This window comes from Rhagoletis pomonella, unplaced genomic scaffold (genome assembly GCF_013731165.1).
Source record: "Rhagoletis pomonella isolate Grant_MI unplaced genomic scaffold, Rhpom_1.0 Rhpom_scaffold_00129, whole genome shotgun sequence".
In the NCBI taxonomy this organism is placed as follows: domain Eukaryota; kingdom Metazoa; phylum Arthropoda; class Insecta; order Diptera; family Tephritidae; genus Rhagoletis; species Rhagoletis pomonella.
Genome location: NW_023458683.1, coordinates 155,239 through 176,639, shown reverse-complemented (window position 1 = coordinate 176,639; position 21,401 = coordinate 155,239). Strand labels below are relative to the sequence as shown.

The window sequence follows — 21,401 nt, the reverse complement described above, 5'->3', positions numbered from 1 at the left end:
AGTGGGCGTGGCACCTCTAACCCACCTTTTTGGAGAGGGAATGAACCATCATTGACAAAAATGCAACCCCCGACCACCTAGGTCCCCTATGGTTCCCTAAGGACCCCTTAGAAAAATTGCCAAAAAGCACAATTTTCATTTGCGTTTATTCGCTTGAAATATGTTAAATATTCATTTGCACAATACATTTTTATATACAAGACATTTTTATAAAACACCCAGTAACCAAAATAGACATCACATTTTTACCACACAGAAAGGGAATTCTAGTTACCTCATCCTTTCCCAAGTTTACATCACTGGGCGGTAGCCCCAGTTAGGTCACACAGAAAGGAGAATTCTACATAATAAGGGTTATAATCCCTAAGCGCGGCCGAAGGCCGCCTACGCAGAAAGGAATTCTCCGCAAAAATACTGTGGACGCAAGTAAAAATTGCGATTTTTGGCCATTTTTCTAAGGGGTCCGTAGGGAACCATAGGGGGCCTAGGTGGTTGGGGGTTGCATTTTTGTCAATGGCGGTTCATGCCCTCTCCAAAAAGGTCAATTGGAGGTGTCACGGCCACTCCCCCTTCGCCCACCGCACCTTTAACGAACGGCCATAATGGAAAGTTTCCCCCATAAAAATGAAAATATAACGGGAATATTTCTTGTTTATAATGGATTAGATCCATCGCACACCACGGACTTTATCGGCCGCCGACTTAGATGGGCTCGCTAGTCTTTCCATTGCACCACAACTTATTGGTCGGAGCGATTAAGCTCGTGTAGTGTGCGCACCTCCATACATCTTCATGTACATATTTCAAGCGAGCCCTATTATTTAAATAGGCGGCCGATAAACTCTGTGGTATGCGGTGGCTCTTATAGCTGTATCATTACACCTATTCCGTGTGTTGCAATATCCACGAAAGCAGCAGTTAACTTTTTATGAAGAAAAATATTTAAAAATATTCGATAATTGCTATTTATTTTTCCAACGTCAAAAGGTGGATTTTTTTTTGAAAAAGTTGGTACAACAAAAAATACGAAACACGTTTTCTGTCAGATAGCTAACATGGCGGATAAGAAGAAGAAGTGAAACTACCTTCTAAAAATTATTGTATCATGGTCATTACTAATAAAAAATTCTAAATTCACTTCTTGATTTATATGACGGATTTCATCGAATTACAACTCCCCACATCATTTTATGAAAAAAAAAAATTAAAAAATATTTAACGACTTTTTCCATTTCATCTACGATGTTGTTACGTCTTTTTGCATTTCAGGTGACGCTATATATGAACTACGAAATATATTGCTAACTTCTTCCTTTCTGGAATTTTCTCTATTAAGTTTGACTTTTTCCGATGGTAGGGAATACGCGAACTCAGTTTATTTCCTGGATACGCTTCATGCAGGCATCTTCAACACTTCTCATGTCATCTTGGATTACAATGTTTTAGTAGGCATTAATTTTTATAAATGGAAAAACTGTTTATATTTTCTTTCGTTTTGTTTGCTTTATTAAAAAGGGTAAGAGTAATTTAGTCAAAAGAAAACAATTTGTTTAAATAAAATATCCTTACTTGATTTAGTACTAAAAAATCATTAGTAATACAGAAACAAAAATTTAATTTTTATATACATAGACTAGGCGCTTTTTTGCTTGTCAAGCAGAGTTTCAATAAACAAATCTCTATGCATTTTAAATATATTTTTTCAATTAAATAAGGACAAAAAACAAAACACACTTAATTGGCATATTTTGAGAATTCTAAAGAATGCATAAAAATACGTTAAATGAAAGTTTACAAAATAAACTAAGTTTCAAAATTAGTTAAGAAGAATATACATTTATAAATAATAAAAAGTTAAACATTTTTAGAAAAGAAATACTTTTTTGCGCTTCCAGTGCAAACTTTTGCTCTTCGAAAAAAGGCTCCAGCTTTTACATTTGGCATCGATTTTAAATACAGCATATCTTCAAAGTGAATAAAATTAAAATTAAAAAAAATAAATATATGTATGTATGTATTACGAGTATGTATCATGCGCGCGTGAAAAAAATGAAGCACTCAAATGTTTTGTCATTTAAGTTCAATTTTTACGTACATAAATGAAAGATAAATAGTTTTATGTTATTACAACATAAATAACAAGTTCGTTTGTTACTTCTTCTTTTAAAAATGCATAAGCTTATACGTTTTATAAACTAATATATTTTAGGCGATTATTTCTTTTTTTTGTTTGTTTGTTGCACTTAAAATGTATCACTGCAATACGCATGGCGGGCAAGGCTGTTGAAATGAGGCGAAAAAGTAGGCGATCGTAAGAGAAGTACGTGGGAGCAAACTACCTTGTTTGCTTTTTGTAGAAAATAATTTTGAAAAATTAATAAAAAAAAGGTATTTATTTTTGGATTTCAATTTTTCGGTCAGTCAGTTATCGCTAGCAAACAGCATCTCGGTCACTAAGTAATTAAAATCGGAAGTTTTTTAGTAAAAGAGAATACCTTTTTTGATGCACAAACGAATATTCGAATTGGAATGGTTGAACTGTAATCAATTGTTGAGTATAAATACATATTGTTACATTTTCCAAGCTCGACAGGCTACAAAAAAGGGAAATGCAATTTAAAAAAATTTTAAAATTTAAATTGCATTTTAAAGATGTTCCAAAAAAGTATAATGTAGTGTTTTTGCAAAAAAAAAACTGTACACGTTTTCAATGTTGAAAGAAAAAAATTCTTGTATTATCAAAATTTAAAAAATTGTTTTCAAAACTTTCTTTCGAATTTTCGGAATTGATTTGCTGTGACGCAATTAGTTAAAGTTTAATCGATATTAAATTTTTAAAGCAATTTTTTATTACTTTCACGTTGATTTTCTTTTCTACCGAAAAATGTTGCCTTCTCAGTGCCCTCTAAGCACAAATACTAAGGAGAGGGCAATGAAAAGGTCACATTTTTTTGTGGAAAAGAAACCGCCATTGAATAATGAGTGATGTGTTCAACGTTTCTCTTCTTAACTTAACCTGGAATCAATTTAATTCATTTATTTTTTTAACCTAACTCAAAGCTTTAGTAAGGCACAATTTAACACCTCCTATGCGCACTGCACTGATCAAATTGGCACTAAATATATTCTAAAAAAATCTAAATGAGTTCATCTTCGTTTAATGAAACATAAAATACAAAAAACATTATTCAATATTTAAAGTTTTCGTCTTAAACAAATACGAAGAATAATAAATTTCGTTTTTATTTACTTGAAAATTTTTCACGTAACCGAATTTTTTGGTTTGGTTTTTTGCCTTTTGGGCGTTTTTTTTTTAATTTCATTGTATTGCTCGCATTTTTTATAGTTAAATATCTAATATTGCTTTTTTCTTAAACCTTTTTCGTTTTTGCTTAAAAAAAATTTCAATAATGAATTCAAATTTGCAAATAATATTACTGAAAAAAAAAATAAATTTGTCTCAAACCAAAAATTACTACTTTCAAATAGGTCGTCTGTTAAAATCTTTTTTTTCACAAAATAAAAAAGAAGAAAGGGTGAATATGAAATCGTTTGCTTATTCGTTTTCCTGATTTTCAGTATCGGCGCTCGTTTCATCGCTGGCCGAAGCGATATTTCGTTTGCTCACCGATTTAACCAATTCCAAATATTTTTCACCATCGAAACGATTACTCTCATCTGCCAAATCCTGTAGAATGAACAAAAAAGAAACAGAAGGAGAAAATCAAATAAGATCGGCGTGTACTGGTGTGTAGAGTGTGAAGAGCATACGAAATCAATTAAGAGAAAATAATAAAATTTATGTAAAAAACTATATAAATTGCAATGTAGGGCAAATTGGAGTTTGTTAGTCACAAAATTTTGGCTTACCTTAAATTTAGGATAATAGTTAAGTTTTCTTATTGGCTTAAGCGTGACGATGAAGCGTGGTTATGATGGAGGTGGTGGTGGTGATGGCTTGTGGGAATGCAGATTAGAGCGTTGAAAATGAATGATTGTGTTATTTGAAATGTACACAGCTATTAAATATACCTTTGGTTTGTGTGTATGTAATGTTTTATGTTTTATGTTTTATTTATTTTTTTTATTTTAGTAGACATGCTCGCATTTAGAGCCAAATGTCTTAAAATATGTATTATGCTAATTTTTTTTGAGTGTAAATGTAAAATTAATAAACAACGAATAATAAGAACAAAATGAAAATAAAAAAGGATAAAAGCAAATAAACAATAAAATTATGAACAAGACAATATTAGTACAAAATAAATAGTGAGCAGCATAACCAAAATAAAAGTTACAATAAAATATGTATAAACGCAGTGAAGAGAGGTTAAATGCAGACCTAAACCAATAAAACTAATATGTTTTCCATATCATGAAGGAATAATTGCACTAAGAAATGAAAAATTATTTTGTAAGCCTACAACAGTACAATAAGACGGCATGTGGTCTGAGTGCTGTCTTCTGCCCGCGTTGGTTTGTCTCTGGTTCAGACAAAAAAAAAAAAAAAACTTGCTCTTTATTCGATATTGGGACTAATTAATATTTATAAACTTTAAAAATATATTAACACGGCGATTCTGTCAACTGTTTTTCAACTCACCATAGTCTTTCGGTAGGCAACTACCTTGAAAGCTCTTTTCCGTCTTTCGAAAGACCTGCTAACAAGAATAGTCCGGGAGTTAGCGACAGTAAAAATGTGCCGATTTTATCGTCAAAGGCCACATATCGGGCACTTAAATTTACTTCTGTAGATTAACAAACAACAACACTTACATCGCACCGTGAGACCTTTTGTGTCAGGAGGGTTAACATTGTGTAATAAACAAGTAATTTTTAAGCAAAAAACAAAACCGAACCAAATAAAAACTGGGGCGCGACACTTTAGTAAGTTTTGGCTGTTTTTCTTTTAGTTCTTAGTTTATTTAACGTTTATTATTTTCGTATGAAATTATAGCTGATTACTTAACAAACACGATATAAATTCAAATTTCAGACTTTGTGCAAAAATTATGAAAACTCTGCAAAGTTTGACCAAAATTTCTAACTTCTTAATCAGCGTCTTTAGACAAAATTTTGGTATTCAAATTTTAGTAAAGTACCGGGCAAATTTTAAGTATCTTGGACTTACCGTTGATTTTTGACATTTTTTTCATATAAACAAATTTTCAAACATAAATTTCCAACAAGTAATTTTTAGCAAAAAAAAAAACCGACTTAAAAATAGATATATATATATATATATTGTCCAATGTTAATTGATAACCACACAATAGGCCAACGACGATAAAATAAGGGATTTTTTTTATTACACAATATTAATGCTCTACGAAAGCGTTATCCCGCTAACTCGGTGTAAGTGGTTTTCGTGATTTATGTGATTATATTGAAAATCTCATCATACTTTTATCAACGATAAAATAACTCACTAAAAATTGTCGCTAGCTCCCGGACTAGAAGGTCTTAGCGTTTTTTCTGTTTGTCTTTTAGCAATAATTTTCTAAAATTAAATGAAATGGAAAAAAAATATTTTTCTTTTAATAGCAAGAAAAACTAAGAATCAGAAAAAATATATACACATAAAAAAAACTAAATCAAACAATTATTAAATAAGTTTCTAAAAATTAAATGAAAATAAAATAGATATGCTTGTTTTTAAAGCAATAAAATCTAAATATTAAAAGATGTTTAAATAAGAAAAAAAATAATAAATAAAGAAAAAAGTACCTAAAAACTAAATTAAAAAATATATATATTTTTCTCTAAAAAAAAATAAAAAAGAAAAAACAAAAAAAATGAGTTCTTAATTATTAAATGGCAAAAAAATCTTTTTAAAACAATAAAATCTAAAAATTTAAAAATTTTTAAATTAGAAATGAAAAAATATAAATAAAATAAAAATAAAAATAAAAAAGCACATAAAAACTTAGATAAAAAAATATTTTTCTCTACAAAAATAAAAAAACATAAGTTCTTAAAAATTTAATTAAATACGAAATATTTTTCCTTTTAAAACAAAATCTAATGTTTTAGAGATTTTTAAACAATGTTAATAGAAAAAAACTAAATTAAAAAAGGAAAAGAAAAAGAGTTCAGAAAACAATTAAAATATTAACAAGACAATTTTTTTTTTCATTTGATTTTTAGAAACTTATTTTATTTTTTTAATTTAATTTTCTTTTAGAATGAAATATATGTATACAGACAGGTCCTGCAATTCACTTCCGAGTGAATTTCAACCAAATTCGCTTTCAATTCAAATTGACTCTTGTTGAAATTCACTCGGAAGTGAATTACAGAACCTGCCAGTGTACATTTCATTCTAAAAGAAAATTAAATAAAAAAAAAGAAAATGAAATAAGTTTCTAAAAGTCTTTTAATTGTTTTCTGAGCTCTAGGCCGAGGGTAAAAAAACAACTGGATGTCTTAAATTCCTTTTTGTTTATTATTGTCGATATTTCGCCTCCGATTTGTGGCGTGCGCCTTGATGTTGTCACACAAAGGGGAGGGATCTTCAGTTTTACGCCGACTCCGAACAGCGATTGTATTTTTATGAGAAGCCGTTTTTCATGGCAGAAATACACTCGGAGGTTTGCCATTGCCTGCCGAGGGGTGACCGCTATTAGAAAAAAGTTTTTATTTTTTTATTTTTTGATGTTGGGTTGAACTGGGCTTGAAAGCAGGCCCTGCGGAGCGAAATTGCGCACTGCTAACCACTACACAGCGGCTGGCATCTTAAGGAGTGCAAAAACACAATACGCATACACATATATATCGTCACAAATAGTTAATTAAAAACGTACAACAAAACCCAACTTACAATCTTGGATTTGCCTAGTCGACTAAACATATGTATGTATGTATTCGCAACAATAAGAATAAATATGAAAATGTAAACAATTCAAAATAATCGTAAACAAAAAACACACAAACATAATTTTTAAGCAAAACACAAAACTGGCTTCCAATCTCTCATATATAAAAATTTAAGATTATCGTTGATGTCTTCATGATCCCATGATCGGATTTAAAACAAATTAATATGTGACCACCTGTGAGGTGACACCTTTCCTTTAATAAATTATAGAAATCGGTTAACGTGGTCCAAAGTTATGTTAGAATTTCATCAAAGGAAGGCTATGATGCTCCCAATATAGGGGAATCGGAAGAGGTTTTTGGTTTATGAATTTTTAGAAAACAATAACTTTAGATGAGTACTGTCCCTCAAAAGAGCAGTATAATTGAATCTGTCATCCAGAAACTTCCTGAATTTGTCAATCTAAAACGAGTTGTGTTCCATGACGTCAAAACGGAATCACACACGATTTTAGCTATCCGTCTATTTAATAAAGCTGGGTCGGATTTTTGTCAAACCCAACTTCCTCGCCTGAACTTGTGCCGGAAGACTTCCAATTGTTTCATTTACTTAAATACATCTCGCGTGGAATAACTAACATTCAGAAGAGGAGGTAAATCAGTACCTTTTTTCTTGTTTTTCACAAACGAATAAAGATCCTTCTACAAATGGGGAAGCTTACCTAATTACAAATTGTGGTCGAACAGCAGGGAGAATATATAATTAATTGGTTTTTATATATATAAATGACTTTGAAAAACTTACAAAAAACACCCAACGACTTTTTTATCCACATCATATTTTTCTTAAAAAAAAACTTTAGAATTTTTTTTAATGTAAACTAAACAAATATTATCGTTAAATTAATTCTTCGGGATGCAAGTCAAAAGTTAATAGTTTTGAATTGTCTATAAACAAATTTGCAACTTTTGGCGGATTATTTCGTCGTTATTAACCCAAAATAGCCCAAGTAATGTTTTGAGGAACTAGCTTGCTTAGAACAGCTCAAAAAGTATTTCGGAATTACCATTTCCTTTTTTAACTTAAAAAGTTTTTCATTTCTTCTCTTAAATTTCATCATTGACACAAAGACATTATAATGCTGACGACTATACAGATGTATGGAAGGAATCGTGAAACATATTTATCTGTATGATGTTGCTATTTATGATATGTACATGATATGAATTTTTAAGCAACTCCACCACCAAAAACAACAAGTCCGTACCATTTGTGTATATACTGTTGAAAGCATGCGTTTAGTTTACTGGTCGAACGATGAGCTCAATTAAATCCATGTGTGAAGTGAAATAAAGCGGTAAAAAGCAGTAGTTGTTTGTTTTTCTCCAAAATTTTTTTTAGATAAAATATCTAAGTAAATACTCTTTATTGCAATTTTTAAAATTCAACTGTATACGGTCTTATGTTTAAGTGATACCTAAGAAAACCTAAGCGATAAAAGTAGTAGTGTGCCAGCCAATGCTATATCTACTTACATACTCATACATATACGCAGTTAAAATATGCACGTAAGACGTCAAAGATTATACCAAATATCTTTAAAAGTAATTGCATTTGTGCTTATAATTAAATAAAATTTATTAAATATATAGTATTAATACATATACATATGCACAAATCTTATACTTATGTATGTATGCATTTGTAATTGTGCACCATTGAAGTGCATAATACATTAAATGAATTTTTTTTTAGTTTTATTAAATGTACTTCCTTAAACTAGAAGAGGTATCGAAAATCTCCAACGAAAGAATCGTATTAAATTCTACGAAGAATGCTTCTTTCTAGTTTTTGGAGTTTAAGCCAATCATCTAGCATTTGTTTTTGAGGCTGAATTCAAGTGCTACCACAGGTATGGATCGGAGTAATGAGCCCGAAATTAGGCTTACTATTTTTTCTTACTGCTGCATACAAAAAAAAGCTCGCCGTAAGCCCCACAGTAGAAAGTACTTTTGCAAGGCAATTTGGGTTTTTTTTGCCGAACATAGTGGTATACTTTTTACATTTTTCGGTGACACCTACATTCGGAAATACAAATTGTTTTAAATAGTTTTACTGGAATAATCAAAGTGATTCCTCAACAAAAGTTTAATAATTTTTGGTGAGCTGTAATTTACTGGCATTAGGGTGGTACGATAGGTTTAAAAGAGATCTGGTGGATAAGTAGTATCCAACTTTAAGAAAAATGTAAGAAAACGAAACAAAATTTTTCTTTCGAAATTGCATTGCAAAATACTTTACGACTCGGGGGTGTATGGTCTACTTTTTTGCCGTTTGTGCCGTCACTATGAATGAATCTTCAAACTGAAGAATGGTTGTTCCATCAAAGCTAATCGGGGTGAACTTCTTTTATCATTCATTTGGAATGAACATTTTAATGATATACATATGTATGAGCTGGGAAAAAGTTACTCATACGCCATGTTCTACCAGTGTGCTATGTAGGTACATACATATGTATGTCGTTTTTCTCCACATCTATACTAATTATATATGTAAAGAGAAGTCCCTTTTTTTTGTAACAGGTAATCTGGCGAACGGCTGGTCCGATTTTCATGAAATTTTGTATACAAATAGCTTTCGGTAACCACCATGTTTTAGGCTAAAAAAATTTTACTTTTTTTCGGGTAGGTGGACCAGGGACCGGTCTATTCGAAAAAATCTCATTATAGTCCCATTTTCTTAAAATTTAGTACGTAAGTAGCTTTTTAGCATATATTAGCATATATGACCCATTTTTTCCGGGAAGTGGTCCAGGGATCTATTCGAAAAAATCGAATTTACGGTCAGATTTGCTTAAAATTCGGTGCGCAGGTAGCTTTTTAGCATGTATTAGCATATGTGAAAAAATCGAATTTATGGTCCGATTTGCTTAAAATTCGGTACGTAAGTAGTTTTTTAGCATATATTAGGATATATGGTCAATTTTTTCCGAGAAGTGGACCAGGGACTGATCTATTCGAAAAAATCGTACTTACGGTCCGATTTGTTTAAAATTCGGTACGTAGGTAGCTTTTTAGCATATATGATCCATTTTGTCCGAGAAGTGGACCAGGGACCGATTGTTCGAAGAAATTGTATTTATGGTCCGATTTGCTTAAAATTCGGTACGTAGGTAGCTTTTTGCCTGGATAAGCTTATAGATTCCTGTTTTCCAATTTTCATGCAATTTCGAATATAAATAGCTCTAAGTAACGACCATATGAAGGGGCGAATTCGTCACTAGGCAAGATTTTTTTGCGCCGATCAGAAACAACGGATACTGTCAAAATATAATTATAATATATAATATATCTCAACTAATATATATTTAGAAAGCCGTTTGTTAGTTTTCGCAAGGCTCGAGAGCGGCTGAACCGATTTTTTTGAAACTGCCACCTGCCGCACGTGTCCCAAGGATCGTTTTAGGCTGAAAAAAATCTATATATAAAGGGGGCGTGGCACTTCCCATACAAACCGAGTTTCTCATGCTACATATCTCTGAAAGTGTGCATGGTATAGTTTTGGAAATTGGTATGGAGATATACGAAATCAATCGCATACCCTTGGAGAAAAATTTTAGCTATTGTAAAAAGGGGTGTGACATCTCGCATACAAACCGATTTTTTCATACTGCTTATCTCTGGACATTTTTTGGTAGAGTTCTAGAGTTTTGTATGGAGATGTACGAAATAAATCGCATACTCTTGGAGAATAATTGGAACTATTGGAAAAGGGGGCGTGGAATCTTCCATACAAACAGAATTTTTCATACTGCCTATCTTTGGAAGTGTTCATGGTAGAGTTCTGAAACTTGGTATGGAGATATACGAAATCGATCGCATACTCATGAAGAAAGAGGGCAGCTGTTGGAAAGGGGGACGTGGAACCTCCCATATAAATCGAATTTTTATACTGCATATCTCTGAAAGTATTCATGGTACAGTACCGGAACTTCGTATAGAGATATGTATATAGTTGAAATCAAGCCCATACTCATGGAGAAAATTTGGGCTATTTGAAAAGGGGTGTGAGGCCTACAAACGTACCGACCTTTAGCTATCTTTGAATGAATTTTTTTATTCTTCTGTAGGTGTGTTTGTGAGTGAAATCCTCCTAAACGGTTGCACGGATTTTAACGAAACTTTTTGTGTATTTGAGTGGGTCTCTGGATAGTTTAGTTTCACAATTTAATCCGACAGTTGGCGCTGTAGTTGAGTTATTACCAAAAATCTTATTTATGATCCGATTTGGCTAATGTTTTAAATATGTATGCAATACTATTGCAAAAACGTGCTGCCAAGTGGTGCTGAAGTCGAGCTATTACTAAAAATAGCCAAGTGAGAAAAGGGGCCGTGAAGGTCAGATTAAATCAACCTGTTGCACCATTGAGTATATCGAACGCTCCTGCGTTGCAATTGGCCCAATGGATGTGATTTTCCAATATTATTATGCGTTAAAATTTTTAAGGTATTTCGTCTGAAATAAGTATATGTATATTGCATTTCTGTAGAACAATGATTCGCACGCATTTTGAAATTGCCACCTACTATACTGTAAAGCTTCTAGGGCATTCACTATAGAACCGGGTATTTTTGCCGCCAGGGAGGGAAGAGGGAATAACCGTGCTATGAAATGCCGCACAACTGGAGTATTTCAAGAACGGATATAACACTTTCCTTAGGTTATTTAAAGCGGAAAATGACCACCAAACCTTAATCTTAGCAGACAAATGTGCCAATGAAAATCGTAAACGTGAATTGTTGGTGAAAATGTTGGACCAAAAAGTTTCCATAAAATATATAAAAATTTTGGGCGGGACGAAGTTCGCCGGGTCTGCTAGTATTTCATAAAAAAATCATTGCGCTTTTTCATTTACCTATTCCCCACTCTTGCCTTAAACTCAGTATAGCGGCCAAACCTTTTTCTCCATATTTGGAAAATCAATCGTTTTTTCTTACCTATATTCGTTGCAAATAGCAAAACAAAGCAAATATAGACCAATCATGAAAATAGTTTTTTTTTTTTTGAGAACACGAATTCATCTAGTAAAACTGAGTATGAGGCATTGTTCGTATGGCCAACAGCCATGACCTGATATATGCGCACTCGCGGTTAATTTTTTGTGTTCCACAGTGTTATCCACAGATTTCTACATTAAATGCTCCAAGTTTTGATTTGATACGGATTTTCTGAAAATGGTATCGTAATGTAGAGGTCAAGAATAAGTTTACGTCATTGGCCGTTTAGCTGTGAAATTTTTGGCTCCCTACTGTGTAATTGCAATTATTTTCGATTGATGCTTTATGATATTTACTTTATTTGTTATGATGGATTTAATATTTTTTTATTTTATCGATAATTTTTAATCTTTTTTATGAGTGATTTCATCAATTTATGTTTAATTTTACCGATTATTTTTCGACAATTTTTAATCAAGGTTTTAATTTTTGATCGATATTCTGATTTTTGCGATCAATTTTATGAATATTTTGTGAAATTTTACATTTGCCATTTTTGTCGATGTTTAGTGATATAATTTTTTCAATTTAGGACTTTTTTATTTATTTTTTTTTTTTATTTATGCTTTTTTCTCATTTTTTCGATAATTTGTATTTATATTTTATGATTTTTATTTTGTCGATAATTTTTTGTATCCATTTATAATTTTTGCGATAAGTTTGTATTGATTTTCAGTATTTTTCTGATAGATATTTACGACACGGTTTGCTTTCAATATTTAATGATTTTTGTTTTACAGATTAATTCTGACAGATATTTTATGATTTTTATTTTTTCTGATAACCTTGTATCGGTGTTTTTGATTTTTTACGATACATTTTTATCAATGTTTTAAGATGATTTTATGAATTATGATATTTCAGGGTTTTTTATGTTACAAATTATTTCTGATCAATATTTTACTTAATGGCTTTATGATTTTCGCTTTATTGATTACCGATATTTCATGATTTCCAATTTAACTACTATTTCTGATCGATGTTCTGTGATATTATTTTTCGATTGCTTTTATCGCTATTTTTAGATTTTTTCGACAATACCTAATGTATCTATCTGTATTTTACGATTTTCAATTTTAAATTTTGATCGATATTTTATGACCCATACATTTCGGTTATTTTTTTATTGATATTTCAAGGTTTTTATTTCTGATCGATATTTTTTAATTTTAATTTTTCTCTATATTTTTTTATGATTTTTATTTTTAAAACAAATTATGATCGATTTTTTATGACTATCAGCCCTATCATGAGTTTCATTTTCACCGAACCGGTTTTCGCACTTGGTTTCCATGGTTTTACAAATTTTCGGGTGAACTTTTTTTCAGGTAAAACTCAGGATAAGGCAGTATACTTTCTCGATGATCTTTATAAATATTTTATAATTTTTATTTAATAAATTTTTCAGTTAAGTTATTTAATAATTTTTAAGGGGGTCGTGAAGCGGTTTTGAACCGGATTAAGTTTTTTTCTACTAATTAACTGATCCATTGACCAAACCGCAATTTTCCATATTCAAAATGAAATTTTCCCCGAGTTTTTTTTAATTCCCGGACCGAAATCCCGGTTGAAAGACAAAAAAAAAGTTTTGACGTACCAATCCAAAGGTGCTAAAACGGTTCGAACCGCTGAACTGAGGTTGCAAATTTTTCAATCGATTTTATTTTTTTTTTAAATTTCTTTTTGTAAATATATATGGTTTTAATGGCGGCCAACCTTAGGAAGCACTTGAATTCATTGAATTGCCTATTGGGAGGGAAGCCTTCGGGTGGTTTGCAAAATTCGTACATGCCTTAAAACTAATTTGCGCTTACGCTTGCCAAAAAAATAAAGGGAAACCCCTCAAGTAATTCCATAAAGCTTTACAAAAACAAAGCTTACGTTCGTTGGAATTAAAAAAAAAACTGGCTGAACTTTGTTACAATGAGTGTATAATACGCGTTAAAAAAAAAGAATCTTAGCCTTCTTCACAGCGGCAAGTTAATTCAAAATCGGCAATTAACTATCGATTTCCCCTACAAAAATTTAAAGTTACCGACGAATGTGAGTTAACACCGCACTATAAATGCAGCCCTTAAAGTGCAAAAAAAAAATCAAGTAATAATTTTTTAATAAATTTTCAATTTCCCCACATTTTTATAAATTTATATCATTGCACGAAACTGGGCCCTGTTTGCTTTTGTGTGTGTGTGTGTGTAGGTGTTTGTAATTGCTTAATTGTATTTTCTATTTTACCGTACTAATGCTTGCATATTCACTTTACTAAAAAACTACAAAATTTGCAAAACATTTTTTTTTTTGTGAAACTTGTGTTCAACTCGATTTTGTTTAATTTTAATGCATGTTCTTTTCGTTTTCAAAAATTTTGGGCAAGTGTACTGCCTTTGCATTAAATTATATATTTCATTTCAATTCAAGTTTTTATTTTATTTTTTTCTGGTTAATAATAATCTGTTTCACAGCCAAAACACAGATTAATTAAATGTATAATACATTAATTTCATTTTGCTTTTCATTTACAGTTACACAAAACTGATTATTCGGTAGTCTAGAAGCTTCGCTTTTTTCGGTAAAATTCTTAAAATATTTTTTTTTGTTTTTATTATGCAATTAACTTCAAAACTGTGCATGCCACAGATAAAATTTATTTTTTTATCAAATAAAAGAATCTTAATAATAACTAAAAGGAACAAATTTTTCAAATATGTGTACGCTGCTTTGGTTTCCTTCACCTCATACTTTTATGTATAAAAAATATATTGTATGTATGTACCTATGTAATTTGATGGCTTAATTTATAAAAAGAAATTATGCCACACAGTTTTTTCCGCTATTTTATAGGGACAGTTTGACACATTTTTTAACGTTTTTGAGATTGTGTATTGTTGAACAATTCATGCAATCATTCGTGTAAATAATTGACAACTGAGCTGCCAAATGGATAAATTTGTATTTCATTTAAGGTTTCTAACACTAAAAAGCCGTGACATTTTTTACACTGGGATCAAATGCAGACGAATTTTTAAATATTTAAAAGCTTTAGGCTTTTCGCACTGCTAGCGCGAAACGACTAATACTATTTTCTAAGGACTAACGCCGCTAGCTTATTGTTTTCCTCTTGAAATATGTATAATGGATACCTTTCTGAAATTTCCCAGAAATTATTGCTTGAAAAAAAGTAATGGTTTGTCGTATTTCACAACTAACACACGCTCCTCTATGAAAAAAAAAATGTCTCCTCGTTTTGAAAACTTCACTCAGTTTTTTTATTTTTCGTTGAGAAAAGTATTCCTCTATCGTAATTACCATAATACAAAAATTATAATTATTGTAAAGTTTTTATCATGGTAATTACTTTTGCATTCCACTCTCATTTTACTCATCTCACGTCCCTTCTATTTTATACAAAACTTTACTTTCGTTTTAAAACCTTCGCTCCCTCCCTTTCATTGCCACCTAATTTTTATACTAATCGCAAGTCGAATTCGATCGAAACTCACGCATAAATTTTGGTCGCTCAGTGGCACGTCTCTGATTTGCCACAACATCAGCAGTGATGACAATTTCGGTATCCATATATTTTGTTTCGCTAACAAACTCAACGTCAGTATCATTATCATCGTCTTCGTAGACTTCAATGACCTCATTACTTCCTTTGTTGCGCCGAATTTTTCTCGATTTACTTGATTTGTTCTTAGCCACCTTTACCTTTTCGCCCTCAGTGGCACTAATTACTACAACATCAGCATCAGCATCAGCATCAGCATCAACATCAACATCAACATCAACACCTTTTTCAACATTCTCGTTAGACTCAAGTGCATTGTTGGTAGATTCTTCAGTTGGCTCATTGAGAAAACTGTTCTCCGTAATAGAGGAAATCATTTTAATTTGTTTATTTAATAATTTTTGTGGCTTATTATCCATAGTGGTAAGGGCAAGGGTGGAGTTACCAGCCGTATTGTTGCCATTATTAAAGCTAGCCGAAACATTGTTGGTAGGTGGCGCTTGTGTAGTTGCCGGTGGTAGTGCACCAGCGCCATTATATAGCATATTAGCATAATTGAAATTGGGAGTGGTAGTGGTAGTACCTGGGCGCGCAGACATAAATTTTTGTTGATGCTGATTCAATGCGTGGTGATGTTGATGTTGTTGATAGTGCATTGCTTGTTGGTTATTGCTATTATTGGCATTAGCATCTGCTCGTTGGCCATAGGGGCGGTGATATAAGCTATTAGCGCCAGCAGCATTGACATTAGTATTATAATGACGCTCTGTATGGTATTGATGTTGCTGATGTTGCAGCGCATCGTAGCCCTCCTCATCAATACTGACAATTTGACGATTAAAGAAACCTTTTCGCTTGATATGTAATGGTGTTTGCAGCTCATAAACCTGGCGATTGTGTGCGATTGAACTGACACCAGTGTGGGTGTGCATAGGTGTAGCCTGCTGCTGTGCCTGTGTTTGTGTTTGTGTTGTACTAACAACTGTGGGCGGTTGTGACTGCGCTAACATATTTGTAGTTTTTGTGGACATATTTATACTACTAATCGTTACATTAGCACTAACGACACTAACAACGGTGCCAACTGTGGCGTTAGCATAGAGATTATTTATATTATTATTATTATTATTACTAGCAATATTTGGCAAAGTACTGGTCGTATTTGCAGTGACGGTAGTAGTAATAGTAGAAGTAGGAGTAGAAATAGTAGGATTGGTAGTAATGGAAGCAACACGTAATATCGGTGCTGTATTAGTAACAGTGCCTGTTGTGGCATTGAATTGTGTTACCTTATTGCGTACGATGGCTGGGAACTTTTCGCAGATTTTCTGCCACTCCTCTGGCAGTGCCCAGGAATGGGGACTCTTCGCATAGTAAAGCAAATGCTCGTATTCGTGTACAATTCGTGCTGTAAAGTTAAACCAAAACATGTTATTAGAATGTCCTTGTACCTACCGTTACCTCTAGCACACTTACGCGTATCGCCGCTGGCGGCGCCGGCAGTGGTGTTATCATTTTTGCCACGTGCTGCTGTTGAGTTAGCTGCTGATTCTGGTGTAGAGTCTTTACGGGAAAAGTGACTTCTACGTGAACGCGATAAGCCATTGCTTTGACCGGCAGCTGCAAAAGAGTTACATGTAAATATAGAATTTCACTGGCAAACTTTTGAAATAATGAGAAGCAAACCATTTGTATCAGCAAATACTTCATCATCGCCATCATGTACACCGCTATTGGCAGCCTGTGCGGCCATATAATTTAAGCCGATTCCGCTATCTGCCAGCGGTGGTGCAGCGTGCAAGGGTGTACCCATCATGAACTGTGGTGCAGTCATAGGCGTGGACGGTGTTGAAATCGGACTGACAATGCTGCCATCAAATGCGGCGCCAGCCTCCACTGAAGCTAAGAACTCCGCGCTGCTAAAGTAATCATCCAGCACTAATTTTGCAACCTAATAAACGAACAAAATTTGAAACTATTTTTTTTTTACTTTCGTCAGCGCACATATATTACTTACCCGCACAAGGTCACAACAATCGCCGGTGATTTTTATCAGATGCTGTCCCACGTTCACCGTGTATTTGTATTCACCTAAAGAAGCATCATTGGTGGAAAATGAATGCAATAACATTTGCTGATTTGGACGCAACACTTTACCAGCAGCTGCAGCTGCGGCAACAGCCGTAGGTGTGGAAGTGCTACCAACGACGGCACCCATCATATTCATGACCTGTTGCTGTTGTGCAGCAGCGGCTGCTGCTGCTGCCGCCGCTGCCGCAGAGCCAGTCATGAAATTTTGCGCTGAATTGAAGCTTAGACGATTAGCTAGGCTGCTTGTGGCAGCACCACCAGCGCCTGGTGTACGTGGCGTAACGGCATCATCAGAATTGGAAGACGCTAGGGAAGAACAAGAGCCACCGCCGCCGCCACCAGCATGACCGCTACTAATAATTGGATCGAGACGTACAGGTGAGGCATTGCGACGTATGGTATCCTCGATGAGTTGTTTGGCATAGCTTGAGGTGTGAGAGGAAAATGAATTAATAAAATTTGGTCTGAAAGTTATGCAGAATGAAAGAGAGATCACTCAAAAAAAAAAGTTTAATAAAGGGATGTGAACGTAATATACTTAACAAAGTCACTGAAAATTGATGTATTTTGGAACGAATTTCCGTCATCCCTTGTCAAATTTGGTTTGGAGACAAACCGGTTTCGGCGTTGTGCCATCTTCAGTGTAATTTTTCGTTCCGGTTTGTCTCCAAACCAAATTTGACAAGGGATGACGGAAATTCGTTCCAAAATACATTATACACCCACCCTGTCGGAAACAACAACAACCAAAAAGGAAATCACTGAAAATTGTTCATTAAGTTGAGAGCAACTAACTTAGCTCGTCAGTTACGAAATTTAAGCTTAGTTCCAGCGCTCAAGAATAATCACAAGAAATATGTTTAATTATCGAAAATTTTCGCAACTATGTATCTCAATGATTATTTCCGATATTCAAAAAAATGGAGCTTTCAGATTAAGACGAAAATAAGCAAAATTGGACGCTATGCAAAGTTTATCCTTTAGTAAAAAATCACCAGGAAAGTGAGGTTAGGTTGGATTGCTTGCGTCCAAAAAATTATAGGCCCTTGGTCAAAGCCATAAGTTAAACAAACTTTTAGTCAAAACAAAACCTTTTGTTGAAAGCAGATTTGAAAGACATGCTAGAGGCAGGCTTATGCTAAATCAGACAATTCAATTCATATAAAATAAAAAAGTTGAGCAAGCACTATTAAGAATGGGGATAATTTAAATATGTTCGCCCTGTGGCAGTTGGTTTTTATTTTCATCATTATTAAAATTAAAAAAATAAAATAAAAAAATAAAAAAAACATCAAACCTGATGGAAGTTGACTATGACCGAACACAACGTAGAGCAGATATTTAAGAACTTACTTGATTTTTTCTTCAGTCGGTCCCGTTATTTGCACCAAACGTTCCTTAGCGCCAGGATTTACTATGGAACGAAAATTATGAAAAAAATATTAATGTTTATCTACAGCAAATCAGTGGCTCCCATACTATACTAGGATCGCTATAAACTTAAGTATGACAACGACAAAATTATGCCACCTTAAAGTATGTAGCCACTAGCAAGCTGAGCCACAGCGCACTCTATAAATATTTTTAGTATGAAAATGAAAATTTCAATGCAAAATTAAGATGATTTTTTTGCTTATTTAAGTATGTACATATACATAAGTATTTACATGTAACTGCTTCGATGCAGGCGTGTGAAATGGTGTATGTATTTAATTTGTATGTATGTATGTATGTATGTATGTTTCTGCTTCACTGTATTTTTGCATGCAGAATGTTTAAAATGTGTGAAATTGCTTTCATGAAATTATTACATCGATGAGATGAGAATTCGAAAATGCAAAATAAACAAATATTAATTAAATTAAAGTTAAATGAATTGAGTACATGAAATATTTTGAGTCGCGCCCACGTAAATTGCAAATCTTTTGATTGGTTATTGCCTTTTCAGCTTTATTTTAGTGAAATGAAAAATTAAACTTACAATAAATCGCTCTTAAAGCTATTGCAGCATTAAAGCGTATGCAAAAGTGGTGATTAAAAGCAGCAAGCAACCACAAAAAATGTTAATAGCGTACACAGTGCCATAGCCCACGGAATTTGTTAAAAAATATGTTTTGTTTTTTCATCAAGGTATGCGGTTAACAATGCTGATTTAAGCAAACTTTTTTAAACTTTGTGTACATTTTGTATTTTTTACCTCTTTGGAAGGAAATTATCGTTTCACTTAATTCCTCAATCATATGGACACGTCTGCCTTTAATGCCCATTACTTTTATGCGCACGCATGTCCAAGAAAACAGGCAAAACACAGAGAGTTGAGAGTAATTAAATAGAGTTTATGTGAAAAAATATACGTATGTAAATATTCACTGTATATAAGTCACAGTTTCTTGTAGTACAACATACACAGCACTTCATAGATAGTAATTTCAAAAAGTTGTTTGCTAACTTTTTGAATAAATTACAAATATATATACCTTTTCCCGAATCTGCATTGCGTATAACCACTTCATCTTTGCAATAAGTTTTGCCTGGTATTTTAGTTGGTTTCGGAAACTTTCCCGAATTTCGTATGACCTCACCCGGTGCCAATAGTAGTTGTGTTTGCTGCGCCGAACCAACAGCTGCTATAGCTGCTGCCGCAGCCGCGCCAGCCCCACCAAATGTGGGGGAGGTGCTTAGGAACCCGGTTTGCGTTGGATCAATATGTCCATCGGTTAGCTAAAATGAAACAAATGAAAAAATTAGCAAATTAACTTTTCAAATACATTGAGATGCAAGGTAAAATAAAAATTTAACTCACATCGATGTTCGTTACTTGTTTGGTTTTGTAGTACGAATTGAAGCCATTGTCTTCCCAGCCTTTGGCGCGCAACTCTATCAATTCGAGCAAATTCAGTCTCGTCATAATATTTAAGCGTTCGTCCTGCGAAGCATTGCGGAACACAACGAATGCACGGTCTAATGTATCTTTAGATACAGTTTCCAATTGTGGTCCGTGTATGCGTAAATTTTGCACTAGCGCAGCCATCGGTTCCGTATTGTTTATGCCCGATTGTAGAGTCAACGCGACATTCTCAATCAATTGTATGAGCTCCTCGATCAGCATGTAGTTGTTTTTCAGTGATGAGCGTGATTGTGATTTTAATGGGCGTGGCGCCTCAACATTTTTAACTGTACGTCCAATGTGCGCCATTATTTTTTTGTTTGTAGATGAGTTAGGGTTTTTGATTAAATGTTTAAAATCGTTAATTGATTTCGTCGTTCAATTGAAATTTTTTGGTTTTTTTTTATTTTATTTATTCTTTATTAGCGTGGAACTATAGTTGTTTGTATTGCTGCTGTGTGTTTGAAGTAATTTTCTTGTATAAAAAAATGCTTCAATTTAAATTGAAGGAAAATCGAGATTATCTCAAACGACTGTTCGCACCTCCCCCTGTAAGAGTGAATAAAAATTCAAAACAATTAATAATTTTTAGATTATGTGTATGAATGGGCTTTCGCAAGTGTCGGTCAACGACAATTTTATGGGCAAACGTAGGCCTACGCAGCTATATGTTTACCATGTCCAATTATTTATTAGGCCTCTAACTTTGTAGGTTTTGAAGACTGTTTTGTTGTTGTATTTCTCATATAAACAAGCGGCCGCTGTGGTGAAGTGGTTAGCAGTGCGCCCCATCATTCCGCTGGGCCTAGTTTCAAGCCCGGTTCAACCCAACATAAAAAAAAACAATATAACAATAATTTCTAATAGCGGTCGCCCCTCGGCAGGCAATGACAAATCGCCGAGTGTATTTCCAAACACTAACATATTTGTAAGCGTCAATCTATTATTATTATTATTATTATTATTATATTGATTAGCGTTGAAGCCCTACCACGATAATAACTGTGTCATATGCGCTGCCTCTGCTTCCGTTTTTTT

General features: G+C 33.2%; 1 protein-coding gene across 7 annotated transcripts in view; it reads right to left on the bottom strand.

The window, feature by feature from the left end:
* Window positions 1–3,503: 3,503 nt before the first annotated feature.
* Window positions 3,504–21,401, bottom strand: part of LOC118750075 (eukaryotic translation initiation factor 4E-binding protein Mextli) — a 35,895-nt gene continuing 17,997 nt past the window's right edge. Inside the window, exons 2-11 of one of the 7 annotated variants that reach the window (XR_004994348.1) lie at window positions 20,280–20,912; window positions 19,954–20,197; window positions 19,674–19,745; window positions 18,830–18,890; window positions 17,403–17,901; window positions 17,072–17,336; window positions 16,862–17,005; window positions 16,675–16,793; window positions 3,871–3,957; window positions 3,601–3,688 (exon numbers count right to left, since the gene is read on the bottom strand). Coding sequence is in view for 6 of the 7 variants with exons in the window: in XM_036484803.1 (XP_036340696.1) it covers window positions 15,346–16,793; window positions 16,862–17,005; window positions 17,072–17,336; window positions 17,403–17,901; window positions 18,830–18,890; window positions 19,674–19,745; window positions 19,954–20,197; window positions 20,280–20,672 (3,126 nt within the window). In the remaining variant the exon portion in view is untranslated. Of the gene's footprint in view, window positions 3,689–3,870; window positions 3,958–13,414; window positions 16,794–16,861; window positions 17,006–17,071; window positions 17,337–17,402; window positions 17,902–18,829; window positions 18,891–19,673; window positions 19,746–19,953; window positions 20,198–20,279; window positions 20,913–21,401 lie in introns of those variants that run through there. The other 6 variants (XM_036484809.1, XM_036484806.1, XM_036484807.1 and 3 more) reach the window with 6 other exon arrangements.